The sequence below is a fragment of the Rhineura floridana genome, chromosome 3 (genome assembly GCF_030035675.1).
Source record: "Rhineura floridana isolate rRhiFlo1 chromosome 3, rRhiFlo1.hap2, whole genome shotgun sequence".
In the NCBI taxonomy this organism is placed as follows: Eukaryota; Metazoa; Chordata; class Lepidosauria; order Squamata; family Rhineuridae; genus Rhineura; species Rhineura floridana.
Window position 1 is genome coordinate 16,099,269 of NC_084482.1, and position 21,936 is coordinate 16,121,204.

The following is a 21,936-nucleotide window of genomic DNA, read 5'->3' on the forward strand; positions in this document are numbered from 1 at the left end:
ATCTCAAAATGTGATGCCAAAAGAGCCGTTGTCATCAAAACGAACTGCCTGAAGTGGTTAGCTTCAACCCAGGCACAGATTTATTTTATTTATTTATTATTTGATTTATATCCTGCCCTTCCTCCCAGCAGGAGCCCAGGGCGGCAAACAGAAGAGCTAAAAACACATAAAAACATCATAAAAACAGACCTTAAAATACAAGTTTTATCATGGGACAATCTCTTTGTCTGATTTGTATTTTCATTAAAGGTTTTATGGAATGCATTTCTTTATTCAAAACTGTGTTGTTAAAACACAGGTTAAAAGTATTTTAGATAAATATATTTCTGCTAAAGGACTGTCAAAATGTGATGTACAAACTTAAGGGTTTGTGTGAGATAGTCTAGCAGCAAGAACTACTGCCTGTTGGAGAGGCTGGGGTCTTTTCAGCTGACCAGTTTACAGGTCCCTTAGCTGTTTGGCCTGAATTTTAACACAGAAGGGGAAAGAGCTATTGTTTCTTTGGTATAGTGGTACAAATGGCTCTGAAGCCTGTTTCTAAATCCTATTTCTTATAGATTACAGGGTTTAATAAGCTACATGGCCATAACAACTTGTTTACAAGGTTTTATCAGATTTCTTCTGGGGAGGAGGGCAAGGATGCTTGGGAGGATATTAATTTCAGATTCTTATCTTTTGTCTAAAATGTAGCAGGATTGTTGTAACACTGTTGCATTAGGTGATTTTACAGTCTGGCCTGGTCTTCACAATTTATATTTCACCCCTTGTGACTTTAAAGAAATAACTATCCATAGTAGGGGTGTCAGGTCTCTGATTTTTGCCCAGAGACTCCGGGTATTTGGGCTGTTGAAGAGGGCCGTTTATTTGTCTAATTCATAACCTATTTTGAAAACCTTCCTAATATGAAGCTTTAATCCTATGCTTGCTTTTCTGGGAGTAAACCTGCAATGCTAATCCCACATACTGGGAGTAAACCCCATTGAATTCAATAGGACTAAAGTGAGTAGACAAGGTTGGGATTGTGCTGTAAATCAATGGGACTTTTGAGTGAACATTGCAAAACATTGTGTTTGTGTTGTAAATCTTTCTCTCCCCTCCAATCCTATTTTTTAAAGCAAGTAGGCAGGGCTTACCAAGGTGTCACTGCTTTTTATTTATTTATTTATTTATTTATTTATTTACGGTCGTAGACCCAATCTGTTACACACAGCATAATTGTTATAACCTTGTACAAAACATTTACATTAAAAACATTGGTTAAACAATTCATTTAATTTATAACAATAAAACCTTATTATTTCAAAAGCTCGAGGACTATTGAGCTTCCAAGCGTTGTACTTGGGCCGTATATATAAATTTAGCCACTATCAAAGTAGTTTGTTTGTTCTGACCAGATAGTAAATAATGCAGCTTATTTTTTGAAGGCATTGTAGAAATGTTCTCTATAATTTTTGATAGAAATTAAACCCGTATAGAATCATACAAAGAACTATCAAATATTACATGATACGTTTCAGTTTTTCCAGACGCGCAGGGGCATATACGCTTTTCATATGGTATACCTTGGAATCTCCTTAAGAGAAGAGCTGAATGTAAAGAATTGAATCTGGCTTTCGTAAAAGCCAGACGCAATTTAGGGAGTATAAGAAGATCTAGATATGCAGCATAACGGGACGGTGTAGGGATTAAATTAAAATACAATGGTGAACAGGTCTTTGTGGCCATTGAGCTGTTATTTTGAAAATCAATGTCTTTAAGACGTGTACAAATTGATAATTTAGCCATAGAGGGGGTTTGTGTGGATAAATAGGCTGTAGATAACCCTATAGAAGAAAGTTTCGACCCAATATTTCTATTCCAACTTGCCACATATGAATCGCTCCACATTTGGTTTAAATAGCCCAGGGGCTGCTCAAATGATATTTTAATCCAATATTTTGAGGCTAACAACCACTCCTGGGATTCTAAGGACGAAATACCAGCCTCCAGTCTGAGAGCTGCCGCCGGGGCACATCTGGGCACACCCAGAAGGCGGCGAAGGAAGTTGGTGAGTACTGCTTCTATTGAAGCATTAAAGGCGTGGATCCATATTGGGGAACCATATAACAGCTGGGGGATAATTTTTAATTTGAAAACCTTGATGACTGCTGGAATATATTTCCCCCCTTTGTAAAAGAAATAATGGAGTAGGTGGTTTACTGAGATTCTTGCCTTAGCTACCATGGCTTTTATATGAGCATTCCAGCTTAAGGACGAATGGAAAATTATACCCAAATATTTATATTGGGAAACCAGGGCTATTTGTTGTCCGTTAACTTTCCAAAAACCCGTATTTTTCTTTGTAGAGAACACTAAAATATTAGTTTTAGAGTAATTTATTGTTAAGAAATTTTGTGTGCAATAAATCATAAAGGTTCTTATTAAGCGTCTGAGTCCCACCTTGGAGAGGGATAAAAGGACAGCGTCATCTGCATATAGAAGAAGTGGGCAGGGCTGTTCCCCGATTTTTGGGGGATGATAGTCACTAGCTAAACATGACGCATTTAAGTCGTTAAGATAAAGTGTAAACAACAGGGGCGCTAAGATGCAACCCTGTCTTACCCCTTTGCTTATGGGAATTGAATTTGTTAAACTGCCCTCAGGACCGCAACGAACCTGCATTGAATTTTGGCAATGTAAATTATAAATTAAGAAAAGTAACCGTTTGTCAATTTGGATTTTTTCAAGTTTTCTTCATAGGTGTTCTCTTGAGATGGAGTCAAATGCTTTTATTTGTAGGAAACTAATGCTGATTTTATTTTTTTTAAAAATGCTCTGCAGTGACCAACTGGTTTTGACAATAAACTATTTAATGGGGTGTATGTATTTTTACATCTACAGTGTGTGTATATATGGAATCTTTCCAACAACCTTGTGAGGTAAGGTTGGAAACCAAGGCAACTCATAACAAGAAATAAATCCATTTAAAACCCAGTCATAAAACAGGTATGAAACAGTCGCAAAACAGCTGAAAATGGCATGATTCTGAATTTTGGGTTGGGTGAGTGAAGTTCCTTGTTTCAAATTGCACACTTCTCTGTTTGAGTAAGCCCCATTGAATACATAGGGACTTGCTTCTCAGTAAACAAATGTAGGATTGCACTATAAATATCTTACAGATTGTGTAAATAATAAACATCTTTGACAGTCATGCTTATATAAATATTTTTTCATACTATGTCCTGATAAGTATCTGATTTCACGCTATGGTTGTACATGATTATTTCCTCTACGTTTTAAGAGCACATTTCTTCTTTGGGGTGGTCTTGGTCCCCCTCTGTTGGTTTCACTCTGAGGGGCAGATTAGGCTGAGAGATGGTGAGCCCATGGTCACCCAGTAAACTTTGGAGCTGATTTCCATTTTAAAAAATTAATTTAAATTATTTACATGCAGGGAAAGTTTATGAAGTAAATCCACACAATACATTTAAAACACATCCAACTATCCAACTCACATTTGAAGTACATGACTTCCCCCAAAGAATCCTGGGAAGTATAATTTCCACCTCACAGTTACAGTTCCCACCACCCTTAAAAAAACTACAGTTCCCATGATTCTGTGGTGTGATTCATGTGCATCAAATGTATGTTGAATGTGATTTAAATGCATGGTGTGGATCTGCCCTAGGTGTACTCTGCATTAGTGAATTAAAAAGAACAATTTTAAAATATACTTTTTTTAAACAGGGGACGGGCTGTAGCGCAGTGGTAGGGCACTTGCTTTGCCTGCAGAGGCCCAAAATCCAATCTCTGGAAAAGACTGTTGTCTGGAATCCTGGAGAGCCAATGCTAGTTCATGTCACCAGTACTGAGCTAGATAATACCAAATGGCCTGAGTTGGTATAAGGTAGATTTCTTTGTTGCTAAAATTGGAAAGAGACCCAAGGGCCACAGTGACTCCAAAATTTATTTTTGGATTTTATTTACAACATTTATATGCCGCTTTATTGTAAAAAAATCTCAAAGGGATTTACAGAAGGAATTAAAACAATGAAATTATGGGCAAAAACAGTACAGTTAAAGACAGGTATTTAAAAACAACCAAAGTAATAAAATAAACAACGAGTTAAAAACAGATAAAAAACATAATAGCTTCTACATGCCTGGGTAGGCTTGCCTAAACAAAAATGTTTTTAGCAAGTGCTGAAAAGAGTACATTGAAGGCGTCTGCCTAATGTCAATAGGCAGGGAGTTCCAAAGTGTTGGTGCTGCCACACTAAAGGATCGATTTCTTACAAGAGCAGAACGAGTACTATGTGGCACCCCTAACATGGAAAGCACACCTTGAACTTGGCCTGGTAGCAAATCGGCAACCAGTGCAGATTTCAGAGCAGAGGTATTATGTGCTGATAGGGTCTCACTCATGTCAGCAATCATGCCACAGCATTCTACACTAACTGCAGTTTGTTTCTTGCCCAAAAGTAGTAAAAGAGAAGTCGCATACTGGGAAGTGTGGCTTCAATTGCTGTTGTTCCCAAGCTACTGCTAGTGAAGGTAGACCAAACCATGTGTGTTTTCTCTCTGTCAATTATTACTCACTGGAATTGGGTTGGCTGTCAACGTGAATTTATAGTAGCCCACAGGTTAGGCAGAAAAGGGTAGAGAATCTTCTTAACTCTTACTGATTTCTCAAACCTGTTTCTGCAGTGAAGGGTCAGGCTTGTAAGGAAGTGGAGCAGCCAAGTTAAAAGGCAGGCAGGGCATTCCAAACGGGGTTACCAACCCTGCTTTGATATGGATAACTTGGTAGATGATCCCTAGTCAAGCCTTACCAACAGCACAATCCTAGCCATATCTACTCAGAAGTAAGTCCTGCTGAGTTCTATGGGGCTTAGTCCCTTAATGTGTGCTTAGAATTTCAACCTTCAGGGTCATCCATCTGAACTCCTGAGTGCTCCCATCTAACATCTCTACAATACTAGGCTCCTTTTTTCCTACAATGGCCTTCTGGTGACTGGCCTGGCCTAAAGGCACTTAAACCCTTCTTGCCAGAAGCAAGTAGTCTAAATTAAATGTTCCCTACTCAGGCTCCGTAAACAGGTGAGAAGGAATGATTCTGTCACTTCAGCTGGACCTGGAAACACCTTCATTTATTCTATCTTAATTTCCAATCAGATAATTTTTTTTTGTTTGAATGCTATGCTCCAAGCAACTGTGGTTGATGCCTAATGTATCATGCTTAATAACATCACTAGGGTTTGGGATGCTTCTGACCTGGCAACCTTAGTCCATAGTTTGATCTCTTCCCCTCAGATCTCCCATCTTTTTCCTCAAAAACTCTTCAGAATTTGAATCTGGCATATTTAGTTATTGTTTCTCTTCACTCACCCTAACCAGTATATCCCAGTGTATATATTTATTACATTTTATGATAAGAACTTTGTGAGATACTATACACATAGAATCTTTTTCTCTCTTACGTCCAATTCAATGTTAACAGCTCTAGTACTGCTAACAGTTTGTGGGAGCTGAACTGTAAAGGAAGTGTTTGTTTGTTTGTCCAGCCAGCCAACCAACCAACCTGCCAACCAACCTACTTACCTACTTACTTACTTACTTCTATCCCGCCCTTCCTCCCAGAAGGATGTCAACCAAAGGACAAAACACTAAAAACATCTTTAAAACATGTTAAAAATAAAACATCTTAACATCTCTTTAAAAAATTATTAAAAATCTTTAAAAACACTTCAGTCAGAGTTATGTGCCAAGTGAACATTTTATGAGATAAAGTGTTATTTGCATCAGTTTGCTTAATTCATGCTGATTACAAGGCTTTTGGCATTAGCAGGGTTTTTGAGGAGGGATGAATCATGTGTATATTCTTTGCTGCTGCTTTGAGTAAAATTTAAAGCATCCTTAAGAGAAGAATTAAAACAGGGATCAGAAAGGAGCACATGGTCCTGTGTTTAGAACTGTGCTCATATGAACATTAACAAAATTTAGGGCTGGCACTACACATTTTTCAAAACACCTTTTCCTACCATAGAGAGAACTGTTTCCTCTTCAGAAAGCAGAGCAGAGAAGATCTCTGGTATATCTGGCTGCTGTCCCTGCCCAACAAGAGTAGGGATATATTGGCTTTCTTGAAGGTGGAAGCTGTTGGGAGTGTTGGGATGCAACTCAACTTGATTGGGAGTTTGCATGGGGATAAACTAGATAGAGGAACCTCCAAGCTTCCTGGACTATCTTTCTGACCTAACCTGGGCTGACCTTCCTTTAGGCGCTAGACTGGTACTCTTAGGGTTGCTCACCTCATTTCTTACTCCTCCCTACTTTCTTTTTCTGGGTTCTGTCCTCTTCCCTCTGCATGTCTCCCATTCTTCTTCTGCAGGCTTGCTTGAGGTGATCTGGATCCTGAGCTGTGGACCAAGCCAGCAATTCCTGGGCATCATGAGTGTAGGTTCTGCAGCTGTTCCGCTGCTCCTTGGAAAGTGCAGCATCTGGTCATTTTTCAGTAGCATGAGAAGCTGATATGCCAAGCTCCTGGCTGATAGCTGTGGTGGCATCCCCTCACATTTTCACATGCTGTAGAACAGATACAACTGGCCTTCTTCATGGGGAAAGGGCTAGGTTAGATGCCACTTTTGAAGTCTTGAAACAAACTAGTTAAAAATCCTTTCTCTGGCCAAAGGTAGCCCTGCCAGTTAAATCAGCATAATCTTCCTTTCCTCTCACCAATTCCCCAATTCCCTGTGTCCCTTCCCGCTTCCCCTTTTGTCTCCCCCGATGCAAGTGTTTAGACAAAGCCAGCTGCATCTCTTGTTACTTGTAAATGTCTGTTCTGGAACACTCAACTGGAACAGGATTGTTTTAAACCTCTTTATCCCAGGAAACAGCTTCCTCTTGCTGCACATAAACAAGCTGTTCTTTTCCAGATGGATTCATTGTCATAGTGAATGTTGTCATCTCATTGTCAAAGGGCAGCCATATTGGCAAGGACCTACCTTTGCACTCGTTCCTATGGCCTGAGCTTTAGGCTGGAAGCTGCCAGAGATTGTGCAATGGCATCCCTCTAGTTTGGCATTTAATAAAGCTTTTGGACTGAGGAGAAGGGAAAAGTAGGGATGTTCTAAGGGGTCAGTCACAGTTTATTTACCAGTAGTAAGTCTGAGGAATTCTTGGATCACATAACAACAGTTTCTAGAGGCTTACACTATGAAGAGTGTGGTGTGGATCTTCCTCAAAAGCTCTAGGTGTCTTCTTGTGAATAGGGAGGCAGGTGTTTCACAGTTCAGCCCTCTGTTTTCTAAAGGCTTCTTATTCCCTTTGCCTTCCATCTTGCTTTCTCATTCCAAGGAGGAATGGGGGGAACCTTTCCTTTTGTATTTTCTCAGTTGCATAATGTAAATCTAAGTAAGTTTCAGATTGGTCCATGGTGCTGAGTTTGAGCTAAAAGTAAAATAGAAAAAAAGAGAACACCACTCTTATCAGATCATTTGGAAATCTAGTAAAGGTCTGTGGCCGTAGGGACAAGTAGACTCTGCTGTTCTACTTGATCTCAGTACAATCACACACATGGGTTCTGGACCTGTGCAAAATCTTATCTGAGAAATTTCTCAAGGTAGATGGGCCACTGGCCTGATCCAGCAGGCTCTTCTTATGTTCTTATGTTCTAAGCTCATCCTTCCTCCACCTTCCATATATACACATCAAGGGATATGGCTTTTGGCAGCCACAGTGATAGCCTCTAAAGTAAGGTTGGGAACCTGTGGCCCTCCAGAGATGCTGTTGGACTCCAACTCCCATCAGCCCCAGCCAGTTTGGCCAGTTGTCAGGAATGATGGGAGTTATAGTTCAACAGCATTTGTGGGATCTCAAGTTCCCAATTTCTGCTCTAAAGGAACTGTTCTCTGGCTAGAGTGTTCTTTTCCTGTGGCAATTATAACACAAGCCCTCTCTTTGTTTTATTTAGTTTTTATCCTCTTCTTTTCTCCTCTGCAGTTACATCTGCCTTTCTTTTAATGTGCTTTCATTTCTCTCAAGTTATCATTTGCGTGTGGTTCCCCCCCCCCAGCCTTTTGTGTCCTGTGGTTCAACTGGCAGGCTTTTTCTATGGCCACACTCACACCATACATTTACGCCACTATTCTTCAACTTTAAACAGGCATGGCTTCCCCCAAAGAAACTTGGTAAGTGTAGTTTGTGAAGGGTGCTGAGAGCTGTTAAGAGACTCCTGTTCTTCTCAGAGAACTACTGTTGTCACAGTGGTATAATAGGTAGAACTCTGAGAATTGTAGCTCTGTGAGGGGAATAAGGGTCTCCTTGGCTGTTGACCATTCTGTTTGGCCTGATGGCAGCTGTAGTGTAGGGCATCAGATTGGGGAAGGTTGGTATACAGGGAGAGATGGGATGGGAAACAACAGTACCCCCTCCCATCTGTGAAGCATCACATCACACTGAAGTTGTTGCTGGTGAGCTAACACCATTCCCTAGGGTAGGTATGCTTTTTCACCATGTTGTATATTGTCCATTGTGGTGTTTGACTTCCTCATGTTATTTGATTAAAATTTGGCAGGGTTGCCAGGGCCCTGATAAAATTGCCAAATTTGTGTCCTTGCCCCCCCCCCGGTCAAAAAAAGCAATTTGTGAGATGGCATGTGGACAGCTGTTTAAAGGAAAATTAAAAAAGTCCCACTGGGCTACTGCAGGGGTCTAATCAGCTTTTGGGATCCTGTCTTAAATGCCCCAAAGATCCACACTTTGGGATATGGAAAGCTAATGTCCCCTACAGCTGGGTTAGTAGAAGGATATGTATTCATAACTTTCCATAATAATAACTACAGTTCATGAACAGTAGTGTCATATTTATAGTGCTTGACTTTAAGTCAGGTATTTTCCCACATAGTTCAGGCTTTCACTCGTGTTTGAGAAGAGGGTCATAGATTCATCTTTAAGAGATTGTAAGTGCAGACATCTATGTTACATTTAAATGTCATTGTTGTAAAACAGAGTTATGATTTTTGAGACAATGTAACTGATTTTTAAAAATCCAATTTAAATGTGAAATACCATATTTAAATAACATATTTAAATATAAAAACCCCTCAAATTTAAAAAATATGTAAAAACAATTGATAATGATCTTCCCTGCTTACCGCTGTAGCTTTTGGTGAAACCTTCTAACATTATCATTTATGGTGCAATCTAACTCATATTTGCACTGGGCTGAGGGGAGTTAGATGCAGCAGATCTCTAGCTGAGCCGTCTGGGTCCCGGCTTAGCTGGGCTACACCAGTGTAAGTCCCTCAGCCCAGCTCAGCCAGGCCATAGTCAGCTCAGGCAAGACTGGTGCCAGTGGAGCTGGCGTAAGACCCCAAAAAGGGACATGTCAGCAGTGGGACTGATGTGAGGGAACTTAGGCCACATCCAACTCATGTTTAGAGCGCTCCTTCAGGTCCCAATCCAGGCAAAAGTTACGTCAGAAAAAAGGTTGGTATGAGAAAATAATTGCAATAGAAGTCAATGGAGAGGACTTATTCCCCAATTAAGGGTATTTTGGAGAGCAGGCTTCTACTTTCTGGTCCCTGCGCACAGCTCCTGGCTAAGCCAGCATTCAGCTAACCCAAAGGCTCCTGCATGGTAGTTGGTTTCGGTGGAACTTTACACTGGTTTCTCTTGCTCCAGCACAACTTACACCAGCTTCCCCTGACTTGGATTACTCTGCCCATCAGCCAACCCAACTATGTATTCAGTATGGATGTGAAATCTTGGGCCACAGCATGAGGCATTACAGGAGTTTAAAAAAGAAGCAAAAAACCCTGAAACCCAAAATGATGATACTCTCTGTAATGGAATTAATGAGTCTTTGATGAACAGAATCCCCTTCCTTCTCCCCGCTCACCTAAAAATACAAAGATCCTCAGATTGTGAAACCAGCAGTATAAATGACAACATGATGAGTCCTTCGAAGACCAAAGACCAAAGTCAGCAACACACTTGCATGCTGCTGACTCCTTGCAAAAGAGAACTACTTTTATTAATATACTGTCACCACATGGACTCCATGATATGTACAATGTGCAAAGCTGGGGAGGTTCTTTCCAAGCATACAGCAGAGTTGTCAGGAATATATATATTATCTTAATACAAGGCTGATCCATTCTTTCCTGCATGGAGGTCACAAGACTGGCCCTTGTGGCTAAGGTGAAGGAGGGGGAGAAAGGCAATACTAGCTGCAGTGTCAATCTATCTGGGCAAGTAAACTTCAGGGTTCTGCAGAATAAATCACAAGGATGTAGGAATCCTAGGAAGGGTACTCCATTGACACTGACAGTCAGGGGAACAATTAAGTGAGGCATGCAGCTTACCTTTGCCACCTGTATTGCACTGATAGGCGTGGGGTGGAGTGGGAGCATCTTTGGAATCCAGCTCTTAAACTGTGAGGAAATATACAGTACACATAAGCCAGTTTGGGAGGAATTCAAAGAAAAGCTTATGTCTCTCTTAGCAATTGGACTTACAGAAGCCTCCCTCATAGAATCATAGAATAGTAGAGTTGGAAGGGGCCTATAAGGCCATCAAGTCCAACCCCCTGCTCAATGCAGGAATCCAAATCAAAGCATTCCTGACAGACGGCTGTCCAGCTGCCTCTTGAACGCCTCCAGTGTCGAACAGCCCACTACCTCTCTAGGTAATTGGTTCCATTGTCGTATGGCTCTAACTTGAGCCCATTATTCTGTGTCCTGCACTCTGGGACAATCGAGAAGAGATCCCGGCCCTCCTCTATGTGACAATCTTTCATGTACTTGAAGAATGCTATCATAGCTCCCCTCAGTCTTCTCTTCTCCAGGCTGAACATGCCCAGTTCTTTCAGTCTCTCCTCATAGGACTTTGTTTCCAGTCCCCTGATCATCTTTGTTGCCCTCCTCTGAACCTGTTCCAGTTTGTCTGCATCCTTCTTGAAGTGCGGAGACCAGAACTGGATGCAGTATTCAAGATGAGGCCTAACCAGTGCTGAATAGAGGGGAACTAGTACTTCACACTATTTCGAAACTATACTTCTGTTAATGCAGCCTAGTATAGCATTTGCCTTTTTTGCAGCCACATCACACTGTTGGCTCATATCAGCTTGTGATCAACGACAATTCCAAGATTCTTCTCACCTGTCGTACTGCTGAGCCAAGTATCCCCCATCTTATAACTCTACATTTGGTTTCTTTTTCCTAAGTGTAGAACTTTGATTTATCTCTGTTGAATTTCATTCTGTTGTTTTCAGCCCAATGCTGCAGCCTATCAAGGTCCCTTTGAATTTTGTTTCTGTCTTCCACGGTATTAGCTATGCCCCCCAATTTTGTATCATCTGCAAATTTGATAAGCATGCTTTGTACGTCCTCATCCAAGTCATTAATAAAAAGGTTGAAGAGCACTGGTCTCTGGACAGAGCCCTGTGGTACCCCACTCATTACTTCCGCCCAGTTTGAGAAGGAACCATTGATAAGCACTCTTTGAGTGCGATTCTGGAGCCAACTGTGGATCCATCTGTTGTTCCATCCAGCCCACATTTAGCTATCTTGCTAATCAGAGTATCATGGGGCACTTTGTCAAAAGCTTTGCTGAAGTCGAGATATATTATGTCCACAGCATTCCCAGAGTCTACAAGGGAGGTTACCCGATCAAAAAATGAGATAAGATTAGTTTGGCGGGATTTGTTCTTCATAAATCCATGTTGGCTCCTAGTAATCACTGCATTGCTTTCAAGGTACTTACAGATTGACTGCTTTATAATATGCTCCAGAATTTTTCCAGGGATTGATGTTAGGCTGACTGGTCTGTAGTTCCCCGGTTCCTCCTTTTTGCCCTTTTTGGAGATAGGAACAACATTAGCTCTCCTCCAATCATCCGGCATTTCACTGGTCCTCCATGATTTCGCAAAGATAATAGACAGCGGTTCTGAGAGTTCTTCAGACAGTTCCTTCAATACTCTAGGATGCAGTTCATTGGGCCCTGCCGATTTGAACTAATTCAAAGTGATTAGGTATCCCTTGACCATTTGTCTATCAGTCTCAAGCTCCAATCCTGAACCTTCTACTTCATGTTTCCCGGGAGGGTCATAGGCCCTTTTTTGGGAGAAGACTGAGCCAAAGTAGGAATTGAGGACTTCTGCCTTTTCTTTGTCATCTGTTATCATTTTGCCATCCTCATTGAGTAGCTGTGCCACCATTTCTTTTCTCTGTCTTTTACTATGGACATACCTGAAGAAAGCTTTTTTGTTGCTTTTAGCATCCCTTGCTAGCCTCAGCTCATTCTCAGCTTTAGCCTTCCTGACACCATCCCTGCAATTCCGTGATACCTGCCTGTACTCTTCCTTTGTGGCCTGGCCTTCTTTCCACTTCCTGTATGTGCCCTTTTTTGTTTTCAGGTCCTCTCTAAGCTTTTTGTGAAGCCACATTGGCTTCTTCTGCTGTTTCCCCCTTTTTTCCTTGGAATTGCTTGCCATTGCGCTTTTAGAATTTCCTTTTTTAGAAACTCCCACCCATCTTCGTGTCTCACGAACTTCAGTCATGGTTTATATACTCTGTAAAGGCCCTTTTTTACTTTTGATAAAGGAAAGGAAGTTTTGTCTGAAGCTATGACTGCACTGCTCTGCCTGTTGCTTTTAAATAAACAAAAGCAGGAGGAGGGGTTATTAGGCATATAATACCTTGAAAGCCAGGGGTGGGTGGAGCAGGAAGACTGCCAGCTTTCCATCCCCCATTCTTCCCCCCCCCCAGAAGAGTGCAAAATTGTCAGTGGGATTGCATTGGCTACTGCACTTTTGGGATCTTCTTCTTGGAGCTGCAACACAGTGTGGTGGATCCCAAGGGGATGTTGCTTATTGGGTTGCAACAAAAATGCATAACTATTCCATGCAGAGGGTGGGAGTGAGGACATGTTCTGGCAAGAGCTTGGTTGGAGCTCTGATATCCGTAGGCAGCCTCTGCAAACAGTCATCTTCCATTCCCGCTGGGCTTGTATACTTAGCAAACAAACTTTCCTAAAAGGCTGTTTGCTCAGAGCTTATTAAAAAAAACCTGCCATTGTCAGAGAGGATAAGGCAAAATAATTCTTCCCCAAATAGCTGTGGTGATGGCCTGAATTTAATCAATGTTGTTTATTATGTGTAATTCCATTAGCATCAAGTGAATGGCGAGGTGGGGTCCTCCATTGTGTCGGCTGGCTGCCAAAATACTGTGGATGGGTGCACCTCCACGTGCATGGGGCTGAATGGTGATTTGCTGTTCTTTGTTTTTTATTTGGTAATTGGAGTTTTCTGCTTTAAAAACATCCAACAATACCAAAATAGATGACTCTGTGTGTATGTATGTACACATGTGCCTGTATTACATTTTTATCCCACTCTTCCTTCAAGGAGCTCATGGTGTGTCGCAAAGCCCTTTCCCCCATTTTATCGTCACAATAACCCTGTGAGGTAGATTTGGTTGAGAGAAAGGGAGAGAGTGACTGGCGCAAATCACCCTCTGAGTTTCATGGCTTTGTGAGGATTTGGGTCCCCCTAGCCTTAGTCTGGAATACACTGGCTCGCTCAGTTCAGTAATTAAAAGAAGGAAAGGTTGTCACCTTGGGATGAAGTCCTCACTTTGACTGCTACTTTGTCAGAGCAACTTGTACAAAGAGTAGAACTAACTCTGGCAGTGGCCCAGGTGTTTATGGGGCCCCAGGCAAGACACTATAAGTTGGGAGGCATTAGCTGCAAGGTAACGTTTGGGAGTTCACAAGTTCAGGGGAAGGTGGCAACTGCTTGTCTGCCCAAACAGTCCTAGTGAGCCTATCCTGTCTCTCTGGGCCAAGGCCCAGTCATGACAACCCCTCTCTCTCGACTGTGAAACCCTGCTTGCAAACAGTGATACCAGCATTCACCAATCCCCATGTATCATTAAGTGCCCTTGGCAGTTGACCTTTAGGTACCCTAGCATTCCTCACTATCACAAAATGATCAAATGAAGACATTTACCAGAAATGAGTGGGCTTGGCTTGCATTAATAACCTTACATCAATACTTTCTAGTTGGTGAATTCAGAAAAAATTGCTACTTACTACTGCTGTGTATAATTTACATGGAAAGATGGGCCCTAGAGAGTCCCAGATTCAGTCCCACTGTGGCATCTCCAAATAAAAGGATCTCAGGTAGCTGGGCTAGGAAAGCAAAGGCCTCTCTTTGAGAGTCTGGGTATCCACTGTCGGTCAGTAGGTAGAGTATACAGTCCTTGTGATAGATGGATCATTAATATGATTTGGTATAAAAGATTATACATAGTTGAATAGGGGGGCTGCTATGGAAGTTTCTGAATAGATTAAAAATAACCTCCACAAAATTGAAAACAGTGCTAAAACAAGCAAAACGAAATCCAAGAAAGAGAAAAGCAAGTTCTGCGTTTTGGCAAAACAAACAAAGAATTCAGGGAAAGTGTGGGTGGGGCCATGGACGCAAGGACATTGGGAGTAGGATTTGCATGTGTACCCCGGCATCCACAGTTTTATCTCATGCATGTTGAGGTGAGCACATGAAAGTGCCTTTGTTCTCTGTTGCCTCACAGAGCCACACTAAATCTAATGGGCTTAAGTTACCTGAGGGTAAATTTTAGAGGTACATTGGGAGAAACAATCTTGAGCAGTTTGGCAATGGGACCAGTGCCCTAGAGAGGTGGTGGGGTTGGTTGTCTTTAAGCAGAGGTTGGACAGCCATCTCTTGGAGGTGCCCTAACTCTGGATTTCCTGCATCAAGCGGAAGATTGGAGGCTACAAGGCCCCACTTCAACTCTGTGGTATTATAGTTTAAAAAAGCATGTGATATCCCATGAATCATTTTATCTTCCTGATTTTTTTCCTGCTGTGATTATGACTTGTAGAACTTCAACCCTCCCTTTTTAGAATGAAATTTGAGATCATAGCAATTTTACAGCATTTTTTAGGAATGTACGTTTCAGAGAAAACTTGAAAACCCTGCATCTTAGTGTATATTGGTTTAGCAGTGTCTTTCATTTGCTTTGATGTCACAACCGAATATTGTTTTCAATGAATGTGCAGACACCAGTTACGTAATGGATACTGGAAATTTAAGATAGAAATCCCTCCCTTCCCAAAACATCCTGCTAAACTGAGAGCATTTGGATGGCAGTAGTTAAAACAACTGAAAGGAACACAGCAGTCTGTTTCCTGATGTTGGCCCAATGACGGCTCACATAAACAAAATACAATTTAGTTAGTTGCTTTCTACAAGAAGTGTTAAAACAGCTTTCAAAAATATAATACCAGCGCACAATAAAAAAGGTGGTACACTATGCAATACAAACATTCTAACACACAAGAAAGTAAAATCTTAAACCAGGTTAAAGCTCTAAAGGTGCCCAGACACTGCACCCCTCCCCTGGAAGATAAAGTTGATCACCAAAGAATTACACACGAAAAGTACCATCAGTTGCTGCAGAAATAAACAGGCAAATGCATGGAAGAAATGCCTTCACCTGGCACTGAAAAGATGTAAATGTCAGTGCCAGGCGAGCCTCTTATAAATGGGGAGCCACTACTGAAAACACCCATCCTCTTGTCTCCACCCTCTGGTCAGCTGCCAGAGGGGTCACTCTGAGAAGGGCCTCTTATGATGATTTCAGGGTTCAGGCAGGCTCATATGGGAAAACCATTCCAGAAGTTATTGGGGTTCAAAGCCGTGAAAGGCTTTGTAGGCTAAAACCAGCTCTTTGAATTGAGCCTGGAAATGAATTGCCAGCCAGTGCAATCAGGCCAGAAGGGGTGTTGTATGTCTAGGTCTTGTGGTCCTGGTTAATAATCTGGCTGCTGACTTTTGGATCAGCTGCAGTTTCTAAAATGTCTTCAAAGGCAGCCCCACGTACAACGCATTGCAGTAATCCAACCACAAGGCTACAAAGGGCATAGACGCAGTACCTGATGCCACAGAGGCCATTTTTGCCTTCAGTGGCAATGATGGGTCCATGAGTACTCCCAAGCAGCACATCAAATGCTTCAGAGGGAATGCAACCACATCACGTTACATATCACTTATCAAGTTTGAGGAACTACCTGCGAACACTCTGTTTTACCTGGATTGAGCTTCAGTGTATTGGCCCTCATCCAGTCCATAACCTCTTTAGAGACTGGCTCAGCACATCCATGATTCTATTTGCTTGTGAGATGAAAAGAAATAGCTATGTGTCATCAACATATTGATGATAGCATATTCCAAAACTTTGGTGACCCCACTCACTGGTTTCATGTAGCTGTTGAACAGTACTAGAGGGGGCCAAGAGAAAACTTGCTCTCCTTCCCCATAGAGCTGTACATGCTTCTCAAGGAAGTCTACAACACACATGGAGAATTTGAGCCAAGACCTAAAGGATGTCTGTCCATTGTTGAAGGAGTCACCATAAGCTGTACCTTCTTCTGACTGGCCACTGTGACAGAAGGGGAGACTCAGAGTAGCCTACTTACTCCCTTCCTTGCACACTTGCCTTGCAAGATAGGCCAGCTGTGTTTGTTAAATTATCTGGTAGAGCTGCCAGCACTTCCTACACCCTTTTTTTCCAGACAGGAAAAATCTGGGGAACCCAATTTAGGACTAAATGCAAGAACCCTGGTTCAATGCTTCCTGCATTTGCAGCCAATTCCTCTGCAATTTACTGGGAGGCTAGAGTCAGCACCTAATGCTCCCTCTGTTGCTCCCAGTGATCTGAAAATCTGCTTTTTCACACCCCAAAATCCTTTTACCTGGTAGTGCGAATCCCAAGTGCCCCAAATGTTTAATTTCTCTAATGTTCATTAAAAACAACAGCGGCGAGATAGGCCAAATGAACAGAGGAGAATTTTGAAATCAAAAGGACCTCTTTAGCTCAACTAACTACCTGATCCTAAGCCACTGCTTACAGTTAGACTTTCTGTCCCCTTGTGTGTAAAGCTGGGTGGATGGCCCATTGCAGGCTTTCATGGTGGTGGGTGAGGGATAAAGAAAACTGGTTTTACCATCCCCTTTCAAGGGCTTATTGGCCATTTTGACTGAGGGGCAGCTGTTACTAGACAGCCAGTCAAGTCTCACTGCATGAATCTCAGGTATCTTTTTCACACCTTTTGGGATGTGAGGGGGAAGATGATAGACCCCATGGTGTGTAGGAAGAGGGCTGTCATTGGGGAAATTGTCAATGGATTCTCCATCTTCCTGCCTCACATCCTAATCTTTAGCATGTAAATTCGCAGGAGTTACGTGCTGGACTGGGATAAGCAAAATGGAGGGGAAAGAGCAGATTTTTGTCACAGCCACTAGATATATAAACACATGAAGCTGCCTTATGGTGAATATAGACAGATGTTCTAAGTGTGATGGAACTGATCTGACGACACATTCATAGAAACAGGAGGCTGTCATATACTAGGTCCAACTCACTATTGCCTCCTCTGACTGGCAGCGATTCAGTGATCCATGATTTCAGCCAGGGGATTCTCCAAGCCCTACCTAGAGGTACCATAAATTGGACCCAGGATTTTCTGCATGCAAAGCTGATGTTCTGTTACCATTCAGCTATGATCCCGTTTCCCATTGCTGCTGAAATATCAAACACTTCAGAATGTACGTCTCTCTTCACTTTTTATACTGTCAGGCCATGTTCAGTTTATATTGTCTACTCTGACAAGCCCTGTTCTCTGAGATCCTTTTAACTCGGAATATCAGGAACTAAACCTGAGACGTTTAACATGTGAAACTCGTGTTATACCATTTTTATTTATTTGTGTATTTATTTATTTTATTTTTGTACTGTTCAACATATAATGCCAGTTGTGTACAATTTAAAGACATAACACTCAAGAGTGGTGGCTTCCCTTTTCTGGAATGCTCTCCCCAGGAAGGCGCGCACTCTGTTTTTAGGCGTCAGGCAGAAACATTATTATTCACCCAGGCCTTTGGACCTTAAATTTCTGCTTATCTTTTAGTCGAGTGGGGTTGAGTTGGATCTGTGTATTTAGGTCGTTTTATCCTTGTTTTTATCTTGCTTTAATGTTTGTTTTTCTAAGTTGCTTTGAGCTCATTTTTCTGAAAAGAGACTAATAAATATAATAATAAAAATAAAATCCAACATAAAATAGTAGTACATCATGTTCAGTAGTACAACTGAACAGGAGTGGGTAATGGATGTTTTACTTCCATGTTCCCCGGCATCAGAATTTCAAGGATAGCCTAGGCATCCTGTTGCATCGTGTGGCCATCTTTGCTAGTAGCTGCTGGCAGATTAAATAGTATTCACACTGCTTTCTTTGCCGAAAAAGAAAAAAAGTCTCTTCTACTGTGCAAGAAAGCTAGCCATTAAATGACTTTGGCAGAATTTTGAATTGTCATGGTTTATTGGAGAGGTAGGAAGGGAAATCTCCGTTGTGGCCCGAGCTTATCTTCTCTTTGCATTGCGGGAAATGTGAGGCAGATGGGAATGTTATTGACATTTATTGCAGCCATTAATACCAATTAAACTGTGAAAGCCAGGCATATCAGGAAACCTTGCTGGAAGCACTTCTTCAAGTACCCTCAGGCTGGTGCTCAAGACTTCATGACCTTGGTATTTAAGAGATTAATCTGTTTTTGGGAAGGCCATGAAACCATTCCATTGCTCAATGGGACACCTGGCTAAGGGCTTTTCAGATTCTTTACATTCTTTCATGCGCTCTTGAAAAAAACACAGACCATTTTTGTTTGGTGACATCCACATAAGGCTGGAAATTACTAAGGAAATTACAAGATTCTACATGAGAATCTGTAGCCATCCCATTCCTTGAAGTGTTGGTAGGTACAACAGTGGATAGAGTAGCTTGCAATGACATATTATAGAAGCGCACATGGCAAACCTATCCTCCATTGCCATCAGGTGCTGTGCTGACATGGGGATGGAAGGGTAAAATAAGAGAGAAAACCCAAAAACTCCATTCATGTGACATTTTCATCTATGCACAAACAGCCATTGTTATTGATCAAATATAAACTTGTGAACCTAACAATTACAGAAGCAGCAGTCAGCAATTCCTGTGTTTTTGATGACTCTTCCTTCCAACCCCCCCCCCGAAAATGATTGTTACTACCAGCCATCATACTACAACTGTGATGATTATTCCCCTTGAAATTCTGCTAAGCACTATATGCAAAGAATCAGAAAGTCCCTGCCAGAATGGCTTATAAAACTAATAGACTTGACAAAGAAGGGAACAGGGGATAGTAGAGAGTAGAGGAAGTCAGACATGCAGAGTTAGAGGTCAGATACGATCACTTTATGAGTAGCCACTAATGAAGCATATTCTGGGTGGCAGGAGCCCAGTTGATCCTAGCCAGACTGATCAAGAGGGGCCTAGTGGTCTTGCCCTTCCTTTAAGCAATTACCAGGTAGAATAGCCACTGATGGCATGTATTCTGGGAAATGGCATTTGCTCGTGCAAAGCTGTCACTCCTTTCCCTTTTGGACAGTTGCCAGATGGAAAAGCCACTGATGGAGTCTATATCCATGATTGCCTGGTGTCCAGGTTGCATTATTAATTGTGACTGAAGATCATTCAGGGCTGCTTGTGTATCGAAGAAATTGTCACATAGAAACTTGCCCCAAGGCTCTTCTCATGATGAATTCAATTTTGAAATTGCTGTGAACTAATTCAGTGTAAATAAATATGCATGGGACTGTCATCTTAAAACAGCTTCAAAATGCTGAACTCTGAAGTGGCAGTAGTGACAATAGAAATAATGGGGGGGAGGGGAGGGACACAAAGAACCGTTTGTAGGTTAAGTGCATTCTAGTAGCACACATTTTGGCTACAGTGCTGGTCCCTTTGTTCATTAATTGGAGCCGCGGAAGCTCATCTTATTGCTGCTTTATTTGAGTAGCTAGCATTCCTAGCAAGCTGGAACATTTCATTCCCTGCCTCTTCACTCCCACCCCCATACACTTCGAAGCCTTCTGGGTTGAATCTAATTTGTGTGAGTGTTCGTGTGTCTGGGAACTTGCAGGATTGGTCTGTCCCAGATGATCAAAAAAGCCATTCCCACCAGGTATCTAGTCAGTTATGTGACTAGCTCTAGAATAGATGGATCTGTCATAGTCACAGTGGCTTTGGGATGGTAGCTAAGTGAGTAAAATGTCAGAATGAATGAGTGAGTAGATAAATAAGGCACCTGCATGCATCTTCTGAAAGTTATCGGAGTCAGGGGCCACTTGAGAGACAGTTTTAACAATGAATGAGAAATCATGTAAAATTTTAGCATCTGATTCACTTTATTGGGAAAATCTGGGATGACAGGAATAATGGAGGCCACTGCATTCCTTTGTGTTCTGTTGAGTATGGAAACCAATGCTGCCTAACTATGATAGCCTTAGTGGATCAGGGATTTAGTTTCTACATTTAAGTTGCTTACTAGTTACCTGTGTGTCTGATTTAGGGCTGGGCCAAGATTTTTTGCCATGTCAAACCAAGTGGAACACCCCAGGAGTCCTTGCAGTGTTGCAAAGGATTATGGGGTGACAACTCTGGATTATGAGCAGTTCCAGACAATATGAGATATCCCCCTCCCCCCAGCATCCTCTGAGATCTTTTATGCTTTTCACTCCCAGATTCTGGTGCATAATTTAAAAAATACAAAAGAATTTATATTATGGAGACATGCAGATAGAGAAATATTACAGAGTTTTGCCCAGAAGGAGCTTGACCATTAGCTGCTTGCCTGCCATGCCTTTGAAAGAGCTGCGTTGCTGAAAACCTTTTGAATATGAAATGGAGTGTGTTCATTTGGAACAATAACATTTTGTAACTAATTTGATGAAGCAAGATTCATTCTTTGCTGTATGCCAGCCTGATGTATAGGGGAACTTTATTTACAATTTATATATGCAGAACAAAACACAATAAGATCTTTACATGAGCCTTGGAGATTCTTGCACAACTATTTGTGCCATGTATGAATATTAAGGCAGAAAATATATCCAGTGAATATTGACACCAATCTAGGGTTAATTTTTCTCTGAAATGCTCTAAGCCAGGGGTGGGGAGCCTGTTGGACTCCAACTCCCATCAGCCCCATCCAGCAGACTGGTGGCCAGGGACGATGGGAGTTGTAGTCCAGCAATGTCAGGTGGGCTACAGGTGCTCCCACACCTGCTCTAACCTAAATCACTTTCCCAGTATCCAATTGATGCCATTCCCCTTTTTTCATTTCTTTAGAGTTTTTTAGAAACTGCTCGTTAATGGGCTGCCAGCACAATTGTGTCCCGACTCTGAATGGCCCAGAGTGCTTTTGCAACAATACCTTCCAGCTGGCTGAAGATGGGAAAAGCTGTAAAGGTAGGTGGCAGCCATAATACAGAACAGGAGAGGGTGCAGAAGACAGACCTCTGCCAGTAGCTTCTAGGGAGTAAAAACACACATTTGTGCTATAACTGTTGCTTTCCCCATAGTAAGAGCATTGTCTGTCTCTCTTCCTCTCCTCCCCCCGCCAATCATCATTTTTATTGTCAGTGGGAATTCATGGTTGACTGATTTGTGTTGTGGCTTTTTAAATGATTGTGTATGGTTTTTTCCCCCTTCACACGAAGCACAAGAAATATCAAGCTTGAGAGATACCATGAAGTAATGAACTAGTGCTGTAAGCTGTCATTCAGGAGTTCCAAATTCTGGATCCAGGTCTTCAGTAGTAATTGGATGGCTTTCAGTAAATATGTTCTGGTATCAGGCTTTTAATTGTGATGGACAAGAGAGTTGTATTGGTGTCACTTCCAGTACATCAGCTATATGCCACTTTCACTTTGTAAAAAACATTTTAGCAGACCCAGAAACAGGTATGGGATTTGTAAGCATCTAACGAGTCAAAAGTGACACAGATAAAATGCTTAAAAATTGAGTATTAAGACGTGTTCCATTTGGAGGCCTTGC

At 41.8% G+C, this 21,936-nt stretch overlaps 1 protein-coding gene across 6 annotated transcripts in view; it reads left to right on the top strand.

Moving 5' to 3' along the window:
- LRP1 (LDL receptor related protein 1) overlaps positions 1 to 21,936 on the top strand; it is a 448,332-nt gene that overhangs the window by 167,915 nt on the left and 258,481 nt on the right. For all 6 annotated transcript variants that reach the window (XM_061614615.1, XM_061614609.1, XM_061614610.1 and 3 more), the window contains one exon: positions 21,229 to 21,348. In XM_061614615.1, coding sequence (XP_061470599.1) covers positions 21,229 to 21,348 — 120 coding nt within the window. The remainder of the gene's footprint in view (positions 1 to 21,228; positions 21,349 to 21,936) is intronic.